Source organism: Leucoraja erinacea, chromosome 1, assembly GCF_028641065.1.
Source record: "Leucoraja erinacea ecotype New England chromosome 1, Leri_hhj_1, whole genome shotgun sequence".
Taxonomy (NCBI): domain Eukaryota; kingdom Metazoa; phylum Chordata; class Chondrichthyes; order Rajiformes; family Rajidae; genus Leucoraja; species Leucoraja erinaceus.
In genome coordinates, this window is record NC_073377.1 from 95,002,450 (window position 1) to 95,029,168 (window position 26,719).

At 40.5% G+C, this 26,719-nt stretch overlaps 1 protein-coding gene across 7 annotated transcripts in view; it reads right to left on the minus strand.

The window, feature by feature from the left end:
- The window catches only part of lin54 (lin-54 DREAM MuvB core complex component), a 97,302-nt gene that overhangs the window by 13,419 nt on the left and 57,164 nt on the right, over positions 1-26,719 (minus strand). For all 7 annotated transcript variants that reach the window (XM_055639471.1, XM_055639462.1, XM_055639429.1 and 4 more), the window contains 6 exons: positions 21,268-21,484; positions 15,407-15,477; positions 9,814-10,011; positions 6,745-6,836; positions 4,557-4,628; positions 799-901 (listed from right to left, as the gene is read on the minus strand). In XM_055639471.1, coding sequence (XP_055495446.1) covers positions 799-901; positions 4,557-4,628; positions 6,745-6,836; positions 9,814-10,011; positions 15,407-15,477; positions 21,268-21,484 — 753 coding nt within the window. The remainder of the gene's footprint in view (positions 1-798; positions 902-4,556; positions 4,629-6,744; positions 6,837-9,813; positions 10,012-15,406; positions 15,478-21,267; positions 21,485-26,719) is intronic.

The following is a 26,719-nucleotide window of genomic DNA, read 5'->3' on the forward strand; positions in this document are numbered from 1 at the left end:
ATCATGACATTAATACAGCACATATTAATGTGCTGGCGTTCTCAAATATTTTGTCTCATGGGAGTATGAAGTAGCCTTCAAAATCTGCTGGCAGGAAACAGAAGGCAATCAATAAACATGTAGACCTCTTAAGCAACTTCAGGTATATATTGATATATGACAAGCCCTCTGGAAAGTTGTATGTTAATAAAAGAGGTGAAGATTCAGTTTTATTTTTAAGAGATAGGAACTGCACCAAAAGATTAAAGAAACATGTATTCCAAACAAAGGGAAGAGAATGTCTGATCCATCGTCCACAAATGCATTTTGTTTTTAGGTTTTATTCAGTTACAAAGCTACAAATGACTCCGCTGGAAAATTGAACAATACAACAGTAGCGCATTTAGTTTTTCCGTTCTCCTGCTGTATAACTTACAATTAAAATCTTTTTTTTTCTATAGGAACTGTCATTTTGCAGAGACAAATTGAAGGGTTCCATGCACACCTAGATACCCAGTCCAAGCACCCAATTTTCATGAGTACTTTTTTGCTTGTCAGTTATAGGAAAATTACAAGCAAGCTTAATCTACTGTTAGGCACATGTGTATCTTTACCTGTGTTCTGCAGCTTTATTGGGGGGAGGTGTCAATAAAGTGACAAAATATAATGATGATTGTAAGACACTCTACAATCGGTAATGTTGGGTCAGGCAAACGTGTTGAAAAAATGGTTAATGGTGGAACAAATCCCAAGAATGTCTTGAAAATGTAACGTTAAATACACCTTTATATTAGAGGTACTTTAAACAATCTCACTCACCTTAATTGCTTTAAGCCGCTCAGCTTCATGATCCAGATTGTTAAAACAGTTGGTACAATTGCAACTATTGCAAAACTCTCCATTTGCAAAGCAATCACAGTATCTAAACGAATAAAAATGTATTCATTGAAGACGAGTTAAATTAATACAAAAGAAAATCACACAAAACAAACACAAATGACAACTGCACCCTCAGATTATAAAATAGAACATAGAAGAGTACAGCACAGGTGAATACTAACACTTCCTACATCTTGTGAACGTATGTATCCATAGCCATTTCTACTATTTTTCTGAGTCATACTTCAATAATTGTCATTTTACCACATTTCCACATGGCTTTAACATTATTAATCACATTTTGTACATTTGCTAATGTATTCAAAACCTATCTTTCTTGATGTCTTTTAATCGGCTCCTAATAATTATATATTTTTCTGCTCAGTGCCATCTAACACTCCTAATCCCTCCCACTCCCATCCATTCACTTCCTAAATGCAACACAATGATCCCACTGCAAAATCACTAATCCCAGTTGAATTGTTGGGAACCCATCCACCGTGAACTGGTCCTTCCAGACCCAAAACTGGTCCCCCACTAATAAAAAATATCTGAATTACTCGTTTTTGTACCATGATTCAAGATACACATTAATCGACTTTGTTCCCATTTCTATTCTTGTTGACCCGTGACTTTGGGAATAATTAAAAAATCATCTTTTGAGGCCCTATTATATTTCCTCTCTAGCCCCTGAACATCTCACTGCAATATTTCAACCCTTCCCTTATTCGTTCATTGTGGTGCTCAAAACTAACAATTCTAGATCATTTTTTCACCCTGCGGAATATTCTACATCCTCTATCCTGGCAGCAGGAAGAGATCATAAATTGTACAGTTGTACAGTATCTCCTGCAACTGTTGTTTCTTTATGCTTCACTGTTCCTTCCTGAATTATTGTTGGAATAATTGTGTCATACAAAGGGCTATTTCAGGTGCCATTGCTCCTATTTACTGCTAGGTGTTGGATAATGTGTGGCGCATACCATAAAGGTTCCTGCCTCTTCAGGCAGTCATTTGCTATCTCAAACCTTGTATCTGCGATCACTGCCTGGAACATATAATCCAGGAGAGCCCAGCCTCCCTTATGTTTGGTTCCAGTTGTCCCCCATACCTAGAAACACCTTGACTTAAAAGTCAGTCAACTGGGAGATATTTCTTATACACATCATTCTCCTGAACCTACAATGCTTCCCAAAACATCCAATTGGCACAAGAATCCAATTGCAAGTAATAGAACTCAGAACAAAGTGTGCTCACAACAGAACACTCTACATGCAGCAAGAGCTGATCACAATATTTACTGAAATACAACAAGCAATTATGTTGAAATACAACATAGATACAACAAGCAATTGTGGTTTGTCAATCACATTTACTGGTCTCACATGACCCACCCCAGTGTAACACTTCCTCTGCACTTTTTTGCTCAAACCTTTCATGCCTCCCTACACCTTACTTTCATATCCACCTTTGCATTGTAAAATTATACAAAGTTTTATAAAGGTCTAAGCAGCAACTTCTGTGGCACTTCACCCGTTGCACTCTGCCATTCCATAAATTCCTTCATATCATTTTGATTTGCTTAACCAATCTGCAATTTCCTGCTGATACATCCCATTGCCATAAAGCTCAACCACAAGTAAGAAATTTGCATAGCACCTTGTCGAATATCTTCTGACCATCCTTCTCCCCTTACCTACCCAGTTAAGAACAAAATCAGAAATGCTCCAAAGGATTTGTCAAATCATTTTTCTCGCCCAAACATTGTGTTCAGCCAATCATAACGGTTTTCCACGTCCTACTATTGCATCTACTTTGTTGATTTCTTCTTCGCGCAACTTAGGCTTGCACAGTAGTAAAAAGCATTTCTCTTCTATTCTGGAATGGGAGCATTGTCATAGAATTTAGCATTCAGTGCATTCAGATAGTATTCTGACCCCTTGACCTTTTCCCACGTTTTGTTACGTTACAACCTTATTCTAAAATGGATTAAATACATTTTTTAATCATCAATCTACACACAATACCCCATAATAAAAAAGCGAAAAGAGGTGTTTAGAAATTTTTGCAAAGTAATTAAAAATAAATAACTGAAATATCACATTTACATAAGTATTCAGACCCTTTACTCAGTACTTTGTTGAGGCACATTTGGCAGCAATTACAGCCTCAAGTCTTCTTGGGTATGACGCTACAACTTGGCACACCTGTATTTGGGTCATTTCTCCCATTCTTCTCTGCAGATCCTCTCAACTCTGTCAGGTTGGATAGGGAGCATCGATGCACAGCTATTTTCAGGTCCCTCCAGAGATGTTGATCAGGTTCAAGTCCGGGCTCTGGCTGGGCCACTTAAGGACATTCACAGACTTGTCACGAAGCCACTCCTGCGTTGTCTTGGCTGTGTGCTTAGGGTCGTTGTCCTGTTGGAAGGTGAACTTTCGCCCCAGTCTGAGGTCCAGAACGCTCTGGAGCAGGTTTTCATCAAGTATCTCTCTGTACTTTGCTCCATTCATCTTTCCCTCGATCCTGACTAGTCTCCCAGTTCCTGCCACTGAAAAGCATCCTCACAGCATGATGCTGCCATCACCATGCTTCACCGTAGGTATGGTATTGGCCAGGTGATGAGCTTTGCCTAGATTCCTCCAGACATGACTCTTGGCATTCAGGCCAAAGAGTTCAATCTTGGTTTCATCAAACCAGAGAATCTTGTTACTCACCGTCTGAGAGTCCTTTAGATGTCTTTTGGCAAACTCCAAGTGGGCTGTCATGTGCTTTTTACTGATGTGTGGCTTCCGTCTTGCCACTCTACCATAAAGACCTGATTGGTGGAGTGCTGCAGATATATGTCCTTCTGGAAGGTTCTCCCATTTCCACAGAGGAACTCTGGAGCTCTGTCTGAGTGACCATCAGGTTCTTGGTCACCTCCCTGACCAAGGCCGTTCTCCCCCGATTGTTCAGTTTGGCCGGGCGGCCAGCTCTATGACGAGTTCTGGTGGTCTAAAGTTCTTCCATTTAAGAATGACGGAGGCCACTGTGCTCTTCGGGACCTGCAATGCTGCAGAAATTGTTTTATATCCTTCCCCAGATCCGTGTCTCGATACAATCCTGTCTCGGAGGTCTACGGACAATTCCTTCGTCTTCATGGTTTGGTTTTTGCTCTGACATGCATAGTCAACTGTGGGACCTTATATAGACAGGTGTGTGCCTTTCCAAATCATGTCCAATCAATTTAATTTACCACTGGTGGACTCCAATCAAGTTGTAGAAACATCTCAAGGATAATCAATGGAAACAGGATGAACCCAAGTTCAATTTTGAGTGTCATATCGAAGGGTCTGAATACGTATGTAAATGTGATATTTCAGTTATTTCTTTTTAATTACTTTGCAAAAATTTCTAAACACCTGTTTTTGCTTCTTCATTCTGGGGTATTGTGTGTAGATTAATTATAAAAAAATGAATTTAATCCATTTTAAAATAAGGCTGTAACGTAACAAAATGTGGAAAAAGTGAAGGGGCCTGAATACTTTCTGAATGCACTGTATATTTAAAAAAAGAAACAGCAAATTCTGCTTGATAAAATATTTAATGGGAGTGGGGGTGGGAAAAGCAGGTTGTGGATTGAGGATTGTGGATTCGGTCAACACTCAAAAATAGGCCATCTACTTTTGGCATGAAGATTGAAAACCTTTACTTACAGTTTGAGGCACTGAGACTTTGTACAGTTGCAAGGTTTCCTAGGTCGAGATCCTGATTCTGATGTGGATGATCTGCACAAAAGGGAGAACCGGCAAGTGAATAGAAAAGTGGGAAAAGAAAGACAATACCAGTTAATGAACAATTTTATGCTGCTTAATGATGGAATTACAGATAATGAAACAGAATTAATTCAACGTGCACATAGATTATTAGGTCAACAGATTGTTCTTCGTCTAATCCAAAAGTTTAAATTTTCTTCAATCTGATCGTTTAGCCATTCTTTATCCAAAAATTCTATTTTAGAACGTTATTCTAGTGCGTGGAATTGCCTTCAATCACTGAGGCAATACTACCAGTGAAAGCAATTATGTTTTTACAAATGATTAGTTAAATCCAATTGATGGCGTTTTGTAAATGGCAGCAAAATTTATAAATTACTAGACCAAGTGCAGACCCGTTGGGTCTGCTCCCCCAACGCACCCGTTCCCTATCCGTAGCCCCCACGGGAGGCGTGGTCCCGTTGCACTCCCCTTGCCTCCCTCAGCAGAGCTCTTTAAAAAAAATTCCAATTGCACTTGCCCTGCATGTTACAATATCAATTCGCCCTCCCCCTGTTAGTCTATCCATTGTGTCGTCATCAGTTGAAGCTGCCATTGTGACATCATCAGTTGAAGCTGGTCGGTTTGAAATTTGAGGAATAAAGCATAAAGCATAAAATGTTCAGTGAAATTGTCTCTGCCTAGAGGGGAAAAATGTGAATCAGAATATGTATAAATCTTGTAAAAGCTGGCATTTTTAAAGCTTTAATCGCGATTAACGTGTCAGACATAGGATGAAATCTTCATTGAGGCTGATCTCTGCCAGCTGAGCCATTGTGACATCATCAGTTGAAGCTGGTGGTTTTAATTTCAAAGTCTTCTGACTTTTTTAGACTTTTAATCAGTAAGGAATCGAGAATAAGTCGAGAAATAAAGCATAAAATGTTCAGATAAGGTGTTCCCGGCCTCGACGGGAAAATGTCAATCGGAATATGTAAAAATGTAATCGTTACCATGTAATGTTTTGCGAAGATGTAAAGACAACTGCATATACACACACACATACACATACAAGATCAGACTTTTAATAGGATAATTGGAAAAATGGTTTTCTTTGTTAGCCACAAAATAAATCACCTGACAATGCAAAGGCATTGCACTCCACAAATGCAAATCAGTCAATAAAATAAGAGGACAATAAGAGGACAAATATCTATGACTTAAACATCCTCTCTTTCCACCGATTTGGAGACATCTAATCCTGCTGGAGAAAGAATGACTATCTGGATAGCAATGTATTTCACTTGGCCTTCGAAAAAGAAAACTAACTCAAAGAGCTCAATTGATAATATCACTTAATATAAACACATAAACCATACCCATCACTTGTAGTTAGCCATAGAGAAAATTACATAATTCATCAAATAAGAGATTTTGCGGGGAAAAGCAAAATTCATTGCCATTGATTTAAGGAAGTCATTAAGAGGATTTTCATGAGGGTGTTGCCAAGAATAGAGGACATAGTCTGAGCTATAGGGAGAGGTTGAGTAGGCAGGTACTCTATTCCTTGGAGTGCAGGAGGATGAGGGGTGATCTTATAAAGGTGTATAAAACCATGAGAGGAATAGATCGGATAGATGCACAGAGTATCTTGCCCAGAGTAGGTGAATCAAGGACCAGAGGACATAGGTTTAAGGTGAAGGGGAAATAGGAATCTGAGGGGTAACTTTTTCACACAAAGAGTGGAGGGTGTATGTAACAAGCTGTCAGAAGAGGTAGTTGAGGCAGGGACTATCCCAACATTTAAGGAACAGTTAGACAGGTACATGGGTAGGACAGGTTTGGAGGGATATGGACCAAACATGGGCAAGTGGGGCCAGTGCAGTTGGGACATGTTGGCGGCCGGTGTGGGCAAGTTGGGCTGAAGGGCCTGTTTCCACACTGTATCACTACGATTACATTAAATAAGAAAGTGAAGAAATATTCTTTATTCATGGAGTGGTTGGGTGAAGCATTACAGGTGGATTTAAGGTATTTAGATAGGCACAGAAAGAGTGGAATACAGGAAAGGATTGTATGGAAGAGTTTGCGAAAAGGTTAGAGTGCAACATTAAAACTCTACTGATGCTCAACTAGTGGAATGACTTACCCATTGATTGGCAGCTTTGCTTGAGTCTGAATGTTGGATGTTCCAGAAAATCCATTATTATTGGATATTGAAACATAGGAGGCCTGTTGCAACTAAAGAAAACAAAAAAATAATTACTTGTTGCATATTTTAACACTTATTTGGGTCTACTTGCCAATACCGGGCTGAAATGACTTGAGTGGACCCTGGATTCTGAGACAAAGATGTCACTACGGAATGACTGCTCTGTATTCTTGTATGATCCAAGAATATACTACAAGATGACTGCTAAGTTGTTTGCGCAATAATAATGTATTGATCGCCATTTCTCAGAAGAGTTATAATTATGTAACCATAGGAGTGGTAATATTTCTTCAAGTAAGGTACACATTTTAAAAAATAGAAATGCTTGATTGATGGGAAGGTCCCATCACTAAAACTATTCAGAAAATTACATTTCTAGTCTTTCAGGTTACTCTTTTGCTCCTTTTGAACGTACAAAGCACTATGTGGCTGACAGGTAATGACTGCATAAAAACTGTCCATCCGTCAAAGTGCGCTGATTTTCTCAGCATGGAAGCAGCTGCACAATATGTGCACAATGACCTTGCGTTGCTTTCAAAACTAGGAAGTGTACTAACAGGGATCAAACGCCATTCTTATCAGTCTGAAGAAGGGTCTTGACCCAAAACGTCACCCATTCCTGCTCTCCAGAGATCCTGCCTGTCCCACTGAGTTACTCCAGCATTTTGTGTCTACCTTCGATTTAAACCAGCATCTGCAGTTCCTTCCTGCACATTGTTATATTCATTACAGATGCTCAAGAGCAGGAAACAGTGAAAATAATCAGAAATTAGGGATTATAATTTTTGCCTACATAAAACAAAAAAAACGTGCCAAAATATTCTTGACTTGCATATTAGCTTTTAATGAAAGGGAGAATGCCTCTGTTTCAGAAGATATTTAAAACCAGACATGGCCCTCAGTAAATCTGAACGTATTCAGAGTTAGAACAGGTCTTCAATAAATTACAATTAAATCACAAAGTACTTGTGTTATAACTCCAGGATAAGCGCTCAACCAAGAAAACCAAGCCCAAATCCAAAGAATTACTGAACTATACCAACTTACAATAAATAACTCTGTATGCAAAATAAACAGCTACCTACTGTATTTAATAACTAGCTCTTAAAAAAAACGAATCCCATAGATGCAAGTATATCATTGGGGTTATCAAGTGGGCACCTCCCTTCACTGGTGTTTTGTTGAGTTTTTTGGTTCTGGAGTCCCAGAACAACCACCCTCAATACCAGCTCTCACCACCTATGGTACCAGTGTCTACTAAATAAAGGAAGCTGCAGCCAATGAGTTCACTCTAACAAACGCTAAACACCTATCTCCAACTTATCCAAGCCCATCATTAAGCTTATAACATCACAAATATCACCCTTGCATAAGACTGGAATACACTTACACAAACTACAAATACAAAGAAATACACATACTGCACGTCACAAGTTTCCTTTCTGCCCCCAACTAGCACTATTACTTCTCCACCAAATCCACCTACTGCCTTGTTCTGCTGCCTCTGACATCTGCTTTACGGCCTGACGCAAACTCTGTCCACAAATTCCTAGCTCTCCAAATAGCGACGTGGCCAATCTCGCTATGAAATCTCTACAACCCACCTCTACCGGGCGTACTCTTGCTCTCCATCCTCACTGCTCAACCTCTGCTGTCAAGTCAACATATCTACCTCTTTTTCTTTCATAAGCTTCATCTACTAAGTTCATCCCAAGGCACTGTCAGTTCTATAAAATACGCTATCTGTGGACTAACTGACCATAATACTATATCAGGCCTCAACCAAGTAGTAATTATTTCCTGCGGAACACAAGCTTTCCTCCTAAATCTACCTGCATCTGCCAATCATTGGCTCCCCGTAACTGGCCTGACTCATACCTATCTGCAAACTTCCCTCCTCTACCTTTCTCTCCCACGCAGACAAAATTAATTGCTACACTCCCAGTCCTGATGCTCTCCTCCACTCAATTGCTGCAGTTATGCACTTCAAGATCTGGTTATGTCGCCAAGTATACTGACCATGAGAAAGACTAGTCCTACATCCTGATAAAATATGCCTCAACGTTGCCACCTCTGAACATAAGGGACATGCCGGGTCCCCACCTACCCATTGTCTGAGGTTCTGTGGTGATGGCAGCACATCATAAATAGCCCTTATAAGGAAACTTGCATTACCCGCCTTCAAGCACTACAGGTCCCTCCAGCTAAACCTCTCCTTTTCTACACGTTCCCAGTTCATCCACTGTCCCTGCTTAACCTGAGCTACTGCCCTTACACATCTCACTGCTTCCTGAACGTATTCAGAGTTAGAACAGGTCTTCAATAAATTACAATTAAATCGCAAAGTACTTGTGCTATAACTCCAGGATAAGCGCTCAACCAAGAAAACCAAGCCCAAATCCAAAGAATTACTGAACTATACCAACTTACAATAAATAACTCTGTATGCAAAATAAACAGCTACCTAGTGTATTTAATAACTAGCTCTTTAAAAAAAAAGTGAATCCCATAGATGCAAGTATATCATTGGGGTTATCAAGTGGGCACCTCCCTTCACTGGTGTTTTGTTGAGTTAGGCCCACCACACCTCGGGAAGGCTCAACAGTTGGTTCTGGTGTCCCAGAACAACCACCCTCAATACCAGCTCTCACCACCTATGGTACCAGTGTCTACTAAATAAAGGAAGCTGCAGCCAATGAGTTCACTAACAAACGTTAAACACCTATCCCCAACTTATCCAAGCCCATCATTAAGCTTACAACATCACATCGTGACGACATACCTGCTCTACAAGCAATTTCCTCCTCTCTGTTGGACCTGCCATATTCCACACTGGTTTCCCTGTGCTGAACCCTCGGCCTCCTTTCCCTTGCTACACCCTACCAACAATGTCCGTATTCCTCATAAAGAATATTACAACATTTTCTGGATGTTTAAAGTACATACTGATTTATTAAAGTCTTCATCCAGTTTATTAAGCCCTTACAAACAGATTGCTTTACTTGCCTGTGTAACGTACTGAGCTGGGACCACTGCATATCCCATGCTGCCAGATCCAGGCGCTGGTGCCAAAACAGTGCCCGGTGGGAGGTTTGTTAAATTTGGTTGGATCTGCGGTAATGCAGTTGCAGGCATGATGAGTCTCTGTTGGGGCTGGCTGGTGGTGACCATTTGTGTAGTGCCGACAATTGGTTTGGGAACTACCTGAAGCCAGAAACACAAAACAGTTGTTTTAATATTTGAAGGTAATCAAAATACTCAAATTTAGGAAGACATACATAGACGGGTACATTCTGTAGACATAGAGTGACATATAGCATGTTGTAGGTCAGAAGAAAATGAGGTGGTATAAAAAAGATATATGAAAAGAAACCTGACATATTGTCAAAAATTTGCAGAAGACGGTCTAAGGCATTCAATATTATGGGCTTTATAAACAGAAGTAAAACGTATTAGACCTTGCTGGAAAATGAATGATAATTCTGACCATTGTGCTACCATGAGGAAGACAAGACCTCAGAGTTCAGAGTAGATTTCCTGGAATACCAATTGGAATAAAATAAACCTGCACTGCTAGAAATCTGACGCAGAAATAGAATATGCTCAAAGCATTCAGATCAAACTGTATGTGGGGGAGGAATGCTTGACATTTCAGATCAAGGGTCCTTCATCAGACTTAGAAAAAGAAAATACAAACATAACTTACGTTGCAGAGAAGGACAAGTGTTTACGAAAGTGCAAATCAGAACAATCAAGGTAACAATTACTTTAATAGGTTAGAGACAAGCATGAGAGGAAAAAGAACAAGTTAAAACAAAAGTATATGCACGTCTGTGGGGAGAACAGAGTGGTCACATGTATGTTTTAAAAAGAGGTTGATTTTCTTTGTTTAAATGGTTTAAGAATTTTTCCTTGTAAAGGCTAAAGAAAACATAAATATTCTTCACAATGCAAATAAAAAATGAAAAAAAATAGTTGGTCAAAACCATTCACCCTATCAAAACTGTTGATAAGGGCAAACAAAGAGCACTGGAAGAATCCAATAGATCAAGCAGCATCAATAGTGGCAAAAGGGACGGGTTGACATTTTGGGTCGAGACCTCACCCTGATGAATAAGGAAAGACTGTCATTATGTAGAGCAGTGCTTCTTAAACTGGCGAATGGTTCACCCAAGGGTGAATGAAATTATTTTGGGGTGAATGAAACTAGAGGGGTGAATGAAGGTGAATATTCAGAAATGTATATATGTTTTTCTTTGCTTAAAAAAGGCATTGCCATTTAAGTGGTTAGTAAGCTCTTATTGGTTTTAATGGCAGTGGAGCTGGAATTTTGATGTTTTTTTCTCTCTATTTATGGTTTTCTAATTTCAAAGTAGCAGGATATTTCCCAAATTCACTGTAACATAACCTTTTAGGGAAGACCATGGTTTTTGAGCTAGTTTTCCAAGAAAAAACTGCAGTAATTAAACCCTGAAAGGGTAGGATGGGGCTGAAGCCCAGTGTTTAGACGTTAAAATGTTTATTTATCATTCTAATCGAATGATTTTCCAACTCAAGTGGTAATTACACTTTTTTTTTCACTCCTAGTTTCCTTTACATATTTTTCGAATGTTCAAAAAGTTGAATAAAATAAACACTTAAGAAATGAGTTAATTTATGTTTTTTGCTCATGTGACAAAATAAATTATACATAAAATTATACACAAGGGAGAATAAGACGAAAATTATCAAAAAACATAAGAAAAGTTAGTCAAGGGTGAATGAAATTTTATGATAAAGACTTAAGGGTGAATGACACTGAAATAGTTTAAGAAGCACAGATGTAGAGCACAAGGGGATGCGGGGGAATTTGTTGGTATATAGACAGGAAGGTGACAGGCGGAACTAAATGGCGACAGGATGATGAGTAGCTGGAACCAGTTGGGGGAGGCGGGACAGATCTTTGTGAATCTGGAATTCTCTGACACAGAACGCAGTGGAGGCCAATTCACTGGATGTATTCAAGAGAGAACGAGACACAGCACTTAGGGCTAACGGAATCAATGGATATGGGGAGATAGCAATGACAGGATACTGATTTAGGAGTCATGATCATATTGAATGGCAGTGCTGGCTCGAAGGGACGAATGGTCTACTCCTGCACCTATTTTCTATGTTTCTATCAGGTCGCTCCTCTGCCTCCAACACTCCAGAGAAAACATTGCAAATTTGTCCAACCACTCCTTCACAGCTCATACCCTCTAATTCAGTGGTTCTTAACCTTTTTGGGATACCTACGCACATACGCGAACAAAATACTGTATGTGGTATGTACCTTTGTTAGGTTCCTAAAAATGGGCTCAACAAATGGATATGTTATTTATGACCCCTTCGTGTCCCCCGGTGAAGCCCCAAATGACCCCCAGGTTAAGAACCACTGTTCTAATTCAAGCAACATTCTAGTAACAGTATTCCGCTCCCTCTCCAACGCCTCCCCATTTTTCCAATAATAGGCCACCTGAACGGCACACAATGGTCCAAATGCAGCTTCATCAAAATCCTAGAAAGCTACAACAGGGGTACCTGACTCTTATACTCAGTGAAAGCAAGCATCCCATACGTTACCTTTATCACTCGATCTACTTGTGTTGCTGAGCTGTGGACTTGGACCCTGAGATCCTGGTGTACATCAATGCTGTTAAGGATCTAGACAATAACTGTATATTTCCCCCTCACATTTGATCTCCCAAAGCACTGCCAATCACACTTGCTTAGATTAAATTGCACCTGTCATTTGTCCATCCATTTCTGTAGCTCATCCATATCTCACTGTATTCTTTGACAGACTTCTTCGCTGTTTGCAACTCCACCAATTTTGGTGTTGTTTGGAAACTTACTAATCAACGCATCTACATTTACATCCCAGTCATTTATACATATCATGAACAACGTAGATTCAAGACTGCACTGGTCACAGACCTCCAGCCAGAATAATCTTCATCTTCCATCTTAATACACTGTCATCTATGAGTAAACCAGTGATGAATCCAAATTACCAAGTCACCATGGATCCCATGCATCTTAATGTTCTGGATCAGCCTATCATAAGGGACTCTGTCAAATGTGTAACTGAAATCCATTCAGGCAACATTCACAGCCAAACCCTCATCAATCACTTTCATCACCACCTCAAAAAACTCAATCAAATTCGTAAGACATGGCCTGCCATGGATAAAGCCATGTTGACTGTCCCTTAATGACCCAGTCAATTAGAGCAAATCACACCCTGAAGAGTCCATTCTAATAGCTTCCCAACTACTGCACCACGTCTCACCATTTTATAATTTACCTGGATTATCTCAACTTCCCTTTTTAAATAAAGCAATAACATTGGCTATTCTCTAGTCCTCGTGACCTCGCCCGTGGCTCAAGAAAATGCAAAGTTCTTTATCAAGCCCCCTGCAATTTCCTCTCTTGCCTCCCTCAATAACATGGGATAGATCCCTTCAGACCCCAAGATCTTATCCACCTTAATGCTCTTCAAGAGACCCAACACAACCTCATTCTTGATCTCAAACCGCTGTAGCAAACTACTGTGGGTAATACTAATATTATTACCCACAGTGATCTCATTGTCCTTCATGTCCTTCTTGTTGGTGAATACAGATGAAAAGTATTCATTTAGTACCTCACCAACATTCACTGATAACCATAAACACCCTCCATTATCCTTGAGCAATCCCACCTTCTCCCCAATTACCCTTTTTAATGTATGTACAAAAAGACTAGGCATTTTCATGAATTCGACTTGTGGGCACTTTTACCCATGTGATTGCTCGTTTGAGTTTGCGTCCCCCAAAGACCCCATCTGATTTTATCTTTCTAAACTTTACATAAACTTGTGCAGTGATATAATAATTCATTTTAAATACTTAACATTCTTGAGAGACTTGAATAAGTAGTTGACACAGGTCCAACACCGATTTTCCGGCTGGTGGTGGTCCAACCCTCCTTTAGTCTGGACAAAATCCTCTCCCACCCCCACCCAGAAGTCCCCCCGAAAATGTGGCGCCTGGGCCGGGTGAGGCGGCCGATCTCATCGGGACATCAGCGCTGATTGGCGGGTCAAATTTGCCCCCTGCGGTTAGGGCTCTGGACCTCCGGCCCAGACGGAGCTGGCAGATCCATTCCCACAGCCAACTTCCGCAGCTGACTTTGTGGGCTGGTATCATGGCCACTCAAGGCCGTGACCTCTGTTGGTCCAGCAAAATGGATAATCCAGAAAGGCTCTGGGACCAAATGTGCTGGAAAATGTGTGGTGGACCTGTAGAAAAAAAAAATCCCAGTTTATGGGGGGGAAAAAGAAAATTGGAGACAATTTGAGAGCTTTTTCAATTAATAAACAAGTTGGGCCTCCATTTCTGCTATCCTGAAACACTGATGGATTTGGTCCACATCGCCCCTAACAGTGGCAATGTGGTTGGAGACAAATAAGCAACAAGTAAAAAATGTTTGCAATAACTACTTGGTCAAAAATAGTTCTGGGGATACGTTAATGGGGTGCATTAGGAAAGTATTTTCTGGGAACAATTGCATAAACAAAGTAAACAATGGAAAAAAGTGGTATTTAAATTTAACCTTTTCTCTTTACATTACAATTTGTGATTTAAGTGTCTGGGTTTCTCCAAGAAAATGTGATCGCAATATAATGTCTTCTGCTGGTCGAGGGATGCAACTTAGTTGGACATTGGAGTATTAAAGTTAAATAAAACTTGTTAAGTAGACACAAGTGGTTAAATGACTGAAGCAAAAACAAATTAAAGTTTCATCAGTAAAGAAACAATGACAAGCATTTCAAATACTTCAGAATTCTCAAATATGTTGCACTGAGAAAGACTGTGGAAAAATGGCCCGCCATTAACTTACTGAAGTTAAGAATAATATTGGAATACATAATCTTACTGAAAATATATAAATTAGAGATTGGCAAAGTTATGAAAACATGATTAATCAAACAATAATTAACTAACAAATATTGTGAGCCTGAAGTTAGAAGGATGTGTAAATAGTAACTGTGGCTCTTTGCAGTCAGAGGCATAGGAATAAATAAATAAATGGTAGAGGCATTAAATTAATCATTCATGCTCTTTGAAGAAGACACAATTACTGGAATAGAAGGAAGGGAATCGAGTGTTCATTCACAGTGAAGAAATTAAGGTCACTTATGTCACTAAATATAGCAAAATGAAGAAGACAAAAGCCTTGCAAATCTCCTGGACCTGATGGCCAGCATTCCGAGGTTCATAAAGGGATGGTAACAGAATCGATTGATTCTAAAATTCCTCAGACTCAATAGTTTGCAAGGTATTAAATTTATTTCTTAAGAAGGTGTTGAGACAAAATAGGAAATTACAGACAAGATATCCTGACATTAGTTGTCAAACATAAACAAACACAATTGTTGGAATCCATCAAGAAAGTGGTAACTGGGATTACAGAAGTTCATATGATACAGAGTCAACATGATCTTTGGAAAGAAAAATCGATTTGAGAAAAAACAATTACTGTCATTGAGGACAGTGCAAGAGATGACAAGGCAAACATTTAACATATTACTCACATTTTTAATATTCTGAGCTGGTGCAATTGGAATCGACATGCGAACTTGTGGATTCAGTACAACTGTCTTAGCTGGTTGAGGAAAAACAAGAAAGTGTTACAAGACAAAATATAACATTTATTCAGAAATATTGCAGAACACTGGACTCTACATTAAATTAAATACAGTTTGGTGTAAAATTCTTAATAAATCTGGTAAGATGCAAAGAATTTTTACATTACAACATTTTTTTTAACGGCTTGGGGGTTCAAGAAACAAATTGAAAATAAAAAACTATTCCGAACTGCACCTTAAAATGTGAAATTTATTTCAACACAATTCTAGTATACAGTTTAGATAAGATAATCTGTTCAGATCTTTCTGTTTAGCCACCTCTTTCCATATTGTTACAGATCTCCTTCTTGATACAAAATGCCATTTAAATGAACTAAGGCGTTATCCTTGACTTCCCTTGTCCTCATCTACAGGTGCACGGTAGAGAGCATCCTGACTGGTTGCATCATGGCCTGGTTCGGCAACTTGAATGTCCAGGAGCGAAAAAGACCACAAAAAGTTGTGACCACTGCCCAGTCCATCACCGGCTTTGACCTCCCCACTATCGAAGGGATCTATCGTAGTCGCTCCCTCAAAAAGGCAGCCAAACTCATCAAAGACCCACACCATCCTGGCCACACACTCATTTCACCACTGCCATCGGGATGAAGGTACAAGAGCCTGAAAACTGTAACGTCCAGGTTCAGGAACAGCTTCTTCCCTACAGATATCAGGCTATTAAACACAACAACAAATAAGCTCTGAACTGCAAAATACTATATTATTATTGCACTATATTTGTTATTTATTGAACTTTTTCTTTTTTGTTCTCTTATGTACTCGTTATGTACTATATTTACATATTCTGTTGTACTGCAGCAAGTAAGAATTTTATTGTCCCATTCGGGACATGACAATAAAACACTCCTGACTCTTCTTGACTATTTGAGGACATCAACTGGAATAACATTTATTATCTCCTTATATATTTCTGGAAAGGGTTTCTATTGCGCACCCACAAAAGTACTGAATAGTGAGCTTTTTTAAACTATGATAAAAATAGAAAGCATTGTTAGCAGTGGAGGACTTAACTTCAGCGGGTATATGTTGGGGACAGAAAATAAAAGCTGTGTTTAAAAATATTACTAAAACCAAACGGCAGTCAAATTTTAAATCTTCCTTAAAAGGGAATATCTAGAAATCATATTTAAAAACATTACTTTCCTGTATGAATAATAGCGAGCATTGCACTGTCCTTAAATTGGATATCAATCCCATTTAAAAAAATGTGCATCCAAGCATGCAAATCAGGAAGATGCTATGGAAATGTTTCTGCTGCTCCATAAGCAGCACCATATCAGCATCTTGCCAAAGGGTAAAGCACGAGAGTACATTTTCAAATATAATCCTGCCTCAGTATGTCATTAGGCCATGGAATAACTCTCCCAGCAAGTGGAAACAGATTCCATAAATGTGTTTAAGGGGCATGGACTACTGTATTATTCCTGATATTATTTTAAAAAAGGCACAGGAAAATGGAACAAACTAGATAGTAGTCTCAGATATGATGGGTCAAAATACTTTCTCATACATCAAGGTTTGAAATACTAAAACATGCAGAAACAGATTACCGCCAACTTTTTTCTGAAAGCTGTGTCATTGCCAGTAGAGATTGTGCTCATTAGATCAAATAGGCAGTTTATGCATATAGGTGCCCCAAACAACTTAACTCAGATGAAACCAAAGTATTACGCTCAAAGACCATTGCATGTCCTGCTTTAATGCCCAATACTCCTGCTAGTTGTTCTACCTAAGGTAGACACAAAATGTTGGAGTAACTCAGCGGGACAGGCAGCATATCTGGAGAGATGGAATGGGTGACGTTTTGGGCTGAGAACCCTTCTTCAGTTCCACCTAACTAAATGATCACCAAATAATAGCAGCAAAGAGGTACAAAGGGGTACAAAGTTTCTTGCCATCCCCAAAATTCACAATCCTGGAAATAAATGTTTTGGGACTGTGATTATGGTCTTATGGAATGTATCTAAATGTATCAAGTTAACAATCTCAGTTCTTGTAACCAAGTTTATCGAACTGGATCTCTGCACATCCCTTTGCACCAGGATCCTCAATCCTGGAAATAAATGTTTTGGAACTATGACATGATCTTATAGAATGTATCTAAATGTAACAAGTTAGCAATCTCAGTTCTTGTAACCAAGTTTATCGAACTGGATCTCTGCACATCCCTTTGCAATAGGATCCTCAACTTCCACATCACAGACCACAATCAGTACGGACAGGAAACAACACTTCCTCCTCGATAACTATCAGCACAGAGGCACCTCAACGCTGTGGACTCAGTTCCCTACTGTACTCACTCTACACCCAAGACTGCGTCAGTGGACAGTTGCAACTCCATCTTTAAATTCAATGGCATCACCATTGCTGGACGAATTGCGAGTAATGATGAGTCAGAGTATAGGAAGAAGAATGATCATGTGATTGAATGGTGCCATTGAATGGTGGTCAACATCAGTAAGACCAAGCACCAAGGATCTGATTGTTGACTTTATAAGATGATCCACAAACCTGTCTTCATCGGCGGTGGCGAGAATCAACTACTTCAAATTTTTATTTTTGTTTAGTGATACAGTGCGGAAACAGGCCCTTCGGCCCGAGTCCACACTGATCAGCAACCCCCCGAACATTAGCACTATCCTACACACACTAGGGACAATTTACACACACACCAAGCAATTAACTACAAACCTGTACATCTTTGGATTGTGTGAGGAAAACAAAGATATCGGAGAAAACCCACGCGGTCACAAACTCCGTACAGACAGCACCCGTAGTCGGGATCAAACCCAGGTCTCCAGTGCTGCAAGCTCTGCAAGGCAGCAACTCTACCCTTGCGCCACCGTGCTGCCCTTGCTCGTGTACATCTCTGAAGATTTGTACTGGGCAGCACGTTGATGCAATCACAAAGAAAACCCAACCACACCTCCACCTCCTTGGAAGATTGAGGAGATTCAGTATGTCGACAAATACTCTCTTGAACTTCCACAGGTTGAGAGCACATTGACTGGTTGCATCGCGGCTTGGACTGGCAAATCAAACACCCAGTCATGAAGATTATACTGTTGGACACTGCCCCGTTCGTCACAAGTACTGACGTTCCCACCATCAAAGGCATCTATAGTAAGATGCTGCGTCAAAAAGGCAGCCAGCATCATCAAGGAATCTCACCACCTTGGCCACAGACTCATAGAAACATAGGTGCAGGAGTAGGCCATTCAACCCTTCAAGCCAGCACCGCTGATTATCTAAATTCAGTACCCTGACGTGCTTTCACCCCATATCCCTTGATTCCTTTAGCCCTAGGAGCTGAATCTAACTCTCTCTTCAAAACGTCCAGTGAATTGGCCTCCACTGGCAGTGAATTCCACAGATTCACAACTCTCTGGGTGAAGAAGTGTTTCCTCATCTCAGTCCTAAATTAATTACCACTTATTCTTAAACTGTGACCCCTGCTTCTGGACTCCCCCAACATCGGAAACATTTTTCCTGCATCTAGCTTGTCCAATCCTTTAACAATTTTACATGTTTCTATAAGATCCCCTCTCCTTCTAAATGTCAGTGAATACAATCCCAGTCGACCCATTCTTTCATCATGTCAGTCCTGCCGTCCCGGGTATTAACCTGGTGAACCTACGCCTCTCTTCCTCAATAGCAATAATAATCATTTCATTCCCGCCATCGTGAAGCTGGTTTAGGAATCTGAAAACTGTGACCTCCAGGACAAACTTGGATTATTTTCTCTGGAGCATCAAAAGCTGACGGGGTGTACTGAGACACAGATAGGGTGGAGAGTCAGAATCTTGGTCTCAGGGTGGGAATGTCAATGACATAGCTTTAAGGTGAGATGGCAAAAGTTTAAAAGAGATGTGTAGGATAGGGCAGCACAGTGCCAGACACCCGGGGTTGACCCTAACCTCAGGTGTGCAGTGTGGAGTTTACACATTCTCCCTATGACACGCAAATCCAAAAGACATGCGGGATTGGAGATTAATTGGCAGCATACGTCAGCGTGTGACAGGGCGCACAACGTGATGAGACACCCAGATGTCGCCCCTGGATTTCCAAAATCCAGGGGCAACAGGGAGACACCGCGCGTCACCACACATCACGACCCGACCACCTCTTTTCAGGCTGTCACCGAAAATGTTGCCCAAATGGCACAGGCCCTTAAGATGGCACAGCTGGTAGAGCAGCTGCCTCACAGTGCCAGAGACCCTGGTTCAATCCTGACCTCAGTGCTATCTGTGTGAAGTTTGAATGCATGGGTTTCCTCCCACAACCCAAAAAGGCACATGTTTGTAGATTAATTGACCTCTATAAATTGCCCCTGATGTATGGGGAGTGGATGTGAAAGTGGGCTAACAGTTCCAATGGTCAACATGAAGTCAGTAGGCTGAAGGGCCTGTTTCCATGCTGTATCTTTCAACTAATCAATCAGATACTTAGTATCTGCATTCAGTCCAGAGTAATTTTCGGTACTTGGTGCCTTCACAAAGCTAATGGTTGAATGAGCTCCCCACAATTTGATAAATAAATAGTGATCTAGAAAGGAATCAAACCTTGGGTTAGTCAAGATAGGTTTTAGCTGTGTTTGTCCACACTGTTAAATGAAGTGCTGCCATCCATTGTTTGGACATGCAAAAATAAGCAAATTGGGAAGATGCTAGAGGACTGTTATATCATGGAACTAAATCACTTACACCATGTATGTAATGGTCATCCACCATGACACAAACTCAACTCTTTTTGTAAACAGAGCACAGGGGCAAAACTAGGATTATCGTCATAATTTCTCCACATTTCAATTAGCATGTTCTCATCATTGCTGAAACTGCTTTCTTCCACCTTCAAACCTGTTGCAGTAGAAGGACTTTAATTAACATGAAGACAAATCTTGACGACATAATGTCCCGGGATAGCGGGACTGCCGTATAATGAAAGAATGGGTCGTCTGGGCTTGTATTCGCTGGAATTTAGAAGGATGAGAGGAGATCTTATAGAAACATATAAAATTCTTAGAGGATTGGAGAGGGTCGATGCAGGAAAAATGTTCCCGATGTTGGGGGAGTCCAGAACCAGAGGTCACAGTTTAAGAATAAGGGTAGGCCATTTAGGACTCAGATGAGGAAAAACGTTTTCACCCAGAGAGTTGTGAATCTGTGGAATTCTCTGCCACAGAAGGCAGTGGAAGCTAATTCACTGGATATTTTCAAGAGAGTTAGATTTAACTCTTAGGACTAAGGGAATCAAGGGATATGGGGAAAAAGCCAGAACGGGGTACTGATTTTGGATGATCAGCCATGATCATATTGAATGGTGGTGCTGGCTTGAAGGGGCGAATGGCCTACTCCTACACCTATTTTCTATGTTTCTAAAACATCTATTTATTCTGTCTCAATAAACTCTAGAATGTGAACAAAACTAAATCAGTTATCAGTAGATGGAAACATTTTTTGGTAAAGGAAACAATCATTGCAGGCTAAAACAAAACTGAGCATTAAGGCTCACTAAAGGAGTTCACAGAAAACGTTTATTAGTCCTCATCTGGAACTATTAAATGTTTACAGTTCCCTTTAACTTAGTTTTAACCTCTCCGCTTTATGACAATTAAGAGCTTATGGGTGAAAAAGCATACTAAAAACGTACTAATTCCTCAAGGAAAAAAAAGTACAGAATTATTTTCATATCGATTTATCAAACATATGACTTGAGTAATAACAGAATGAAATTTTCATGAAGCAAACCTTGTGATAAGGGCTGTGTGTTGGTGCTGGAACTGGAGCTGACTGTCTGGGAGGAGCCACTGGCTGTTGACGCAGGAACCAGGCGTACATAATGAAACTTGCTGCCTGGTACTTGAATCTGCTGAACATTGGGCGATGTTGCCAAAGGAATGATGGTTTTGAACTGGGTGGTATTCATTGTTCCCATAGTTAGTGTCTGCACAGCAGGTTTCATCGTCTGCTCAAGAAGTACATACATGGTAATTAATAAAAACATATCATGGTAAGCTTCATGAATCACAAATCCCAAACTTGCAAATCAACTGCAGTGCATAAAAGGCCACAGTATTTGAACAATAACTGATAACAACAAAAATCACACGATTTTGTAAGAAAACAAACTTTCATTTCTAATTAGCTTTAAAATATTGTTTCCTATTACGATTGATGGAAAAAAATCTGTTTAAAATTTCTCACCATTTTCTCTTTCATAGAGTTCTTTGAGAATATAGCCAGCAGGAGGCGTAAAGATGAAGGCAGGGAATTTTCCCACTTGGAGTATTATGTACAATTCCGGTTGCCACACTATATGGAGGATGTGATTAAGCTAGAGGGGGAGCAGAACAGATTCAAAGGATATTGCCTGGATTGGAGAATTTAGGATATAATATTGGAAAGGACCCATTTTCCCTGAAGCAAAGGAGGCTCAGTGTTGACATGGTTGGTGTATAAAATTAACCAAGGCACAGATAGGGTAGATAGTCAATGTCCTATGACCTCTGGCTTGTTTATCTTAAGCAAACTAGATACTCATCAACTAAATAAAATAGGCCAGTTGGGTGCAGTGTAGAGAGGGAACAAAACTAGAATTTCATCAACTGAATTACACAGATGCCATTTTTAATATTTACCTGGTCAAATAATTATTGATAATGCCGAAAAAGGTTAATGAGATTAATTAGATTAAAGCAATAACCATATCAATATATGATGATATCTACATTAGAAATTGTCAAAGAAAAGATAAAATCATTATTTAAGTATTAGTTCTTTTCTCATGTTAACATCTTCACTGAGGTCATATATTGTTTTCAAGTATAACCAGAATGCTGGCTATATTAGAGTTACAAGGAGCTATAAGGAGAGTTTGGACAAACTTGGATTATGCAACGGAGCCTGAGAGGTGACCTGAGAGAAGTACATAAAATTAAGAGCCATAGATAAGGTGGAGAGTAGGAATCTTTTCCCCAGAGTGGAAATATCAAAGAAGAGGGCATAGCTTGAAGGTGAGAGGGTAAAAGTTTAAAGAAGATGTGCAGGAGAGAGTGGGACAGCACCAGACACCCGGGTTCGATCCTGACCTTGGGTGCTGTATGTGTGGAGTTTGTTGTATGTGTGGGTTTCCTCTGGGTGCTCCAATTTCCGATCACATGTCAAAAACTGAGCGGGTTTGTAGGTTAGTTGGCCTCTAAGCTGCCCCTCGTGTGTAGGGAATGGATAAAAAGCATGGAGCTAGTATGAATGACAGATCAATGGTTGGGAGTGGACTCAGTGGGCCAAAGGGCCAATTTCCATGCTGCATCTCTAAACCAAGTGATTTTGTACAGAGAGGATTGGGTACTTGTTTGATCATGATCATGTTTCTCACCTTTTGGCCTCTCTCCACTGGCTGCCTATTCAGTATAGGATTTGTTTTAAAATTATTTTATTTACTTTTAAATCCCTAAGTGGTCTTGCCCCGTCCTACCTATCTGAGCTTCTTCACCCTTATTCGCCCTCCCGCTCTCTCAGGTCAGATGATCAGCTGCTCCTGATTGAGCCAAAGACTAAGCGGAAGCTTAGAGGGGACCGTGCCTTTGCTGTGTCGGCTCCGAGATTGTGGAATGAATTGCCTCTGCACGTTAAACAGGCCCCTTCTCTAGCTGTTTTTAAATCACTCCTGAAGACATATCTATTCTCCATGGCCTTTGTAGACCAGTGAGGTGTTGAATTGTTTATTAACTTTATTTGCTTGGTTTTGCTGCGTTGTTCGTACTTGTGTTCTATGTTTTTTAATTTATTGTTTGGATTTTTGTATGTAATTTATGCGCCTCGTGTTAGTTGTATGTTCTGTTGTTCTGCCTGTTTTATGATGTCTTGCTTGTTTTCTTTTTTCTGTACAGCACTTTGGTCAGCTTTGGTTGTTTTTAAGGTGCTTAACAAATAAAGTTATTATTATTATTATTACTTGGAACGTACTGCCAGGGATGTCAATGGAGTCAGATAGGTTATGAGTATTTACTGGGCTTTGGGATAGGCAAATAGTTTAGTTTAGTTCAACTTAGAGATACAATGTGTTAACAAAGTCTTCGGCCCACCTGATACACAAGTTGATCCTACACACTAGGGACTATTACAGAAGCCAGTTAATCTACACACCTGCAAACTTTTGGAATGTGGGAAGAAACCGGAGCACCCAGAGAAAATACACACGGTCATACGGAATACGTACAAACAAGTTCAAGTTCAAGTGAGTTTATTGTAATGTGTCCCTGATAGGACAATTAAATTCTCGCTTTGCTTCAGCACAACAGAACATAGTAGGCATTGACTACAAAACAGATCAGTGTGTCCATATACCATTAATAAACACATGTATAAATAAACTGATAAAGTGCAAATAACAGATAATGAGCTATTAATGTTCAGAATTTTGTCCGAGCCAAGTTTAATAGCCTGATGGCTGTGGGGAAGTAGCTATTCCTGAACCTGGTCGTTGTAGTCTTCAGGCTCCTGTACTGTCTACCTGAAGGTAGCAGGGAGATGAGTGTGTGGCCAGGGTGGTGTGGGTCCTTGATGATACTGCCAGCCTTTTTGAGGCAGCGACTGCGATAGATCCCCTCGATGGAAGGGAGGTCAGAGCAGATGATGGACTGGGCAGTGTTTACTATTTTTTGTAGTCTTTTCCTCGCCAGGGCGCTCAAGTTGCCGAACCAAGCCACGATGCAACCGGTCAGCATGCTCTCTACTGTGCACCTGAAGAGGTTAGAGAGAGTCCTCTTTGACAAACCGACTCTCCGTAATCTTCTCAGGAAGTAGAGGCGCTGATGTGCTTTCTTAATAATTGCATCAGTGTTCTCGGACCAGGAAAGATCTTCAAAGATGTGCACGCCCAGGAATTTGAAGCTCTTGACCCTTTCAACCATCGACCCGTTGATATAAATGGGACTGTGGGTCCCCATCCTACTACTTCCAAAGTCCACAATCAGTTCCTTGGTTTTGCTGGTGTTGAGGGCCAGGTTATTGTGCTGGCACCATATGGACAGTTGCTCGATCTCTCTTCTATACTCAGACTCATGCCCATCAGTTATACGTCCCACAACAGTTGATGATGGAGTTCGCACTATGACCGGCTACGCAGTTATGAGTATAGAGTGAGTACAGCAGGGAACTGAGCACGCAGCCTTGAGGTGGTCCCGTGCTGATTGTTATCGAGTCTGACACATTTCCACCAATACGAACAGACAATGGTCTGAAAATGAGGATCCAATTGCAGTGGGATGCGCAGAGATCCAGTTCTGCGAGTTTTGTAACCAGTTTAGAGGGGATGATTGTATTAAATGCCGAGCTGTAATCAATGAATAACAGCCTGACATATGAGTTTTTGTTGTCCAAGTGGTCCAGAGAGGAGTGGAGGGCCAGCGAGATCGCATCCAGCGTTGATCTGTTGTGGCGGTAAGCAAACTGCAGTGGGTCCAGGTTTTTGTCGAGGTTGGAGTTGATTCCAGATTCATAACTCTCAGGGTGAAAACATTTTTCCTCATCTCAGTCCTAAATGGCCAACCCCTTATTCTTAAACTGTGATCCCTGGTTCTGGACTTCCCCAACATCGGGAATATTTTTCCTGCATCTACCCTGTCCAATCCTCCTAGAATTTTATATGTTTCTATTCTATAAGATCCCCTCTCATCGTGCTAAATTCCAGTGAATACAAGCCCAGTCGACCCATTCTTTCATCATACATCTGTTCCACCATCCCGGGAAATAACCTGGTGAACCTACACTGCACTCCCTCAATAACAATAACGTCCTTCCATGAATTAGGAGACCAAAATTGCACACAATACTCCAGATGCAGTATCACCAGGGCCCTGTACAACTGCAGTAGGAACTCCTTGCTCCTAAACTCAAATCCTCTTGCAATGAATCCTCTGCTTTCTTCACTGCCTGCTGTACCTGCATGCTTACTTTCAGTGACTGTTGTACAAGCACACCCAGGTCTCGTTGCACCTCCCCTTCTCCTAATCTGACACCATTCAGATAATAACCTACCTTTCTTTTCTTGCCACCAAAGTGGCCAACCTCACATTTATCCACATTACACTGCTTCTGCCCACTCACCCAACCTATCCAAGTCATCCTGCAGCCTCATTGTATTATCCTCGCAGCTCACACTGCCACCCAGCTTTGTGTCATCCACAAACATAGAGATGTTACATTTAATTTCCTCGTCTTAATCGTTAATATATATTGTAAATAAGTGGGGTCCCAGCACGGAGCCTTGTGGCACCCCACTAGTCACTGCCTGCCATTCTGAAAAAGACCCGTTAATTCCTACTCTTTGCTTCCTGTCTGCCAACCAGTTCTCTATCCTTGTCAATACCCTACCCCCAATACCATGTGCTGTAATTTTGCACACTAATCTCTTGTGTGGGACCTTGTTAAAGGCTTTTTGAAAGTCCAGATATACCACATCCAATAGCTCACCCTTATCCATTCTACTTGTTACATCCTCGAAAAAAATCCAAAAGATTAGTCAAGCATGGTATCATAAATCCATGCTGACTTTGACCGATCCCGTCACTGCTTTCCAAATGCGCTCCTGTAACATCTTTAATAATTGACTCCAGCAACTTCCCCACTACCGATGTAAGGCTAACTAGTCTATAATTCCCTGTTTTCTCTCTCCCTCCATTCTTAAAAAGTGGAGTTATATTGGATCAGTTCCTGTGTACTGGAGGGTAGCCAGAGTCGAGAGAACATTGGAAAATGATCATCAATGCATCCAGGATATCTAGGGCCACCTCCTTGAGTACTCTGGGATGCAGACCATCAGTCCCAACAGTTTACCTAACACCATTTTCTGATGAATGTGGATTCCCTTCAGTTCCTCCCTCCCACTAGATCCTCGGTCCCCTAGTATTTCCGGGAGATTGTTTCTGTCTTCCTTAGTGAAGACAGAACCAAAGTACTTGTTTAACTGTTCTGCCATTTCCTTGTTTCCCATTATAAATTCACCTGTCTCTGACTGTAAGGGACCTATATTCGTCTTCACTAATCTTTTCCTTTTTACAAACCTATAGAAACATTTAGTCCGTTTTCATATTCCCCACAAGCTTTCTTTCTTGTTCTTCCCCTATTAATTAACCCCTTTATTCTCCTCTGTTGAGTTCTAAATTTCTCCGTCCTCTGGCTTGCCGCTTCTTCTAGCCAA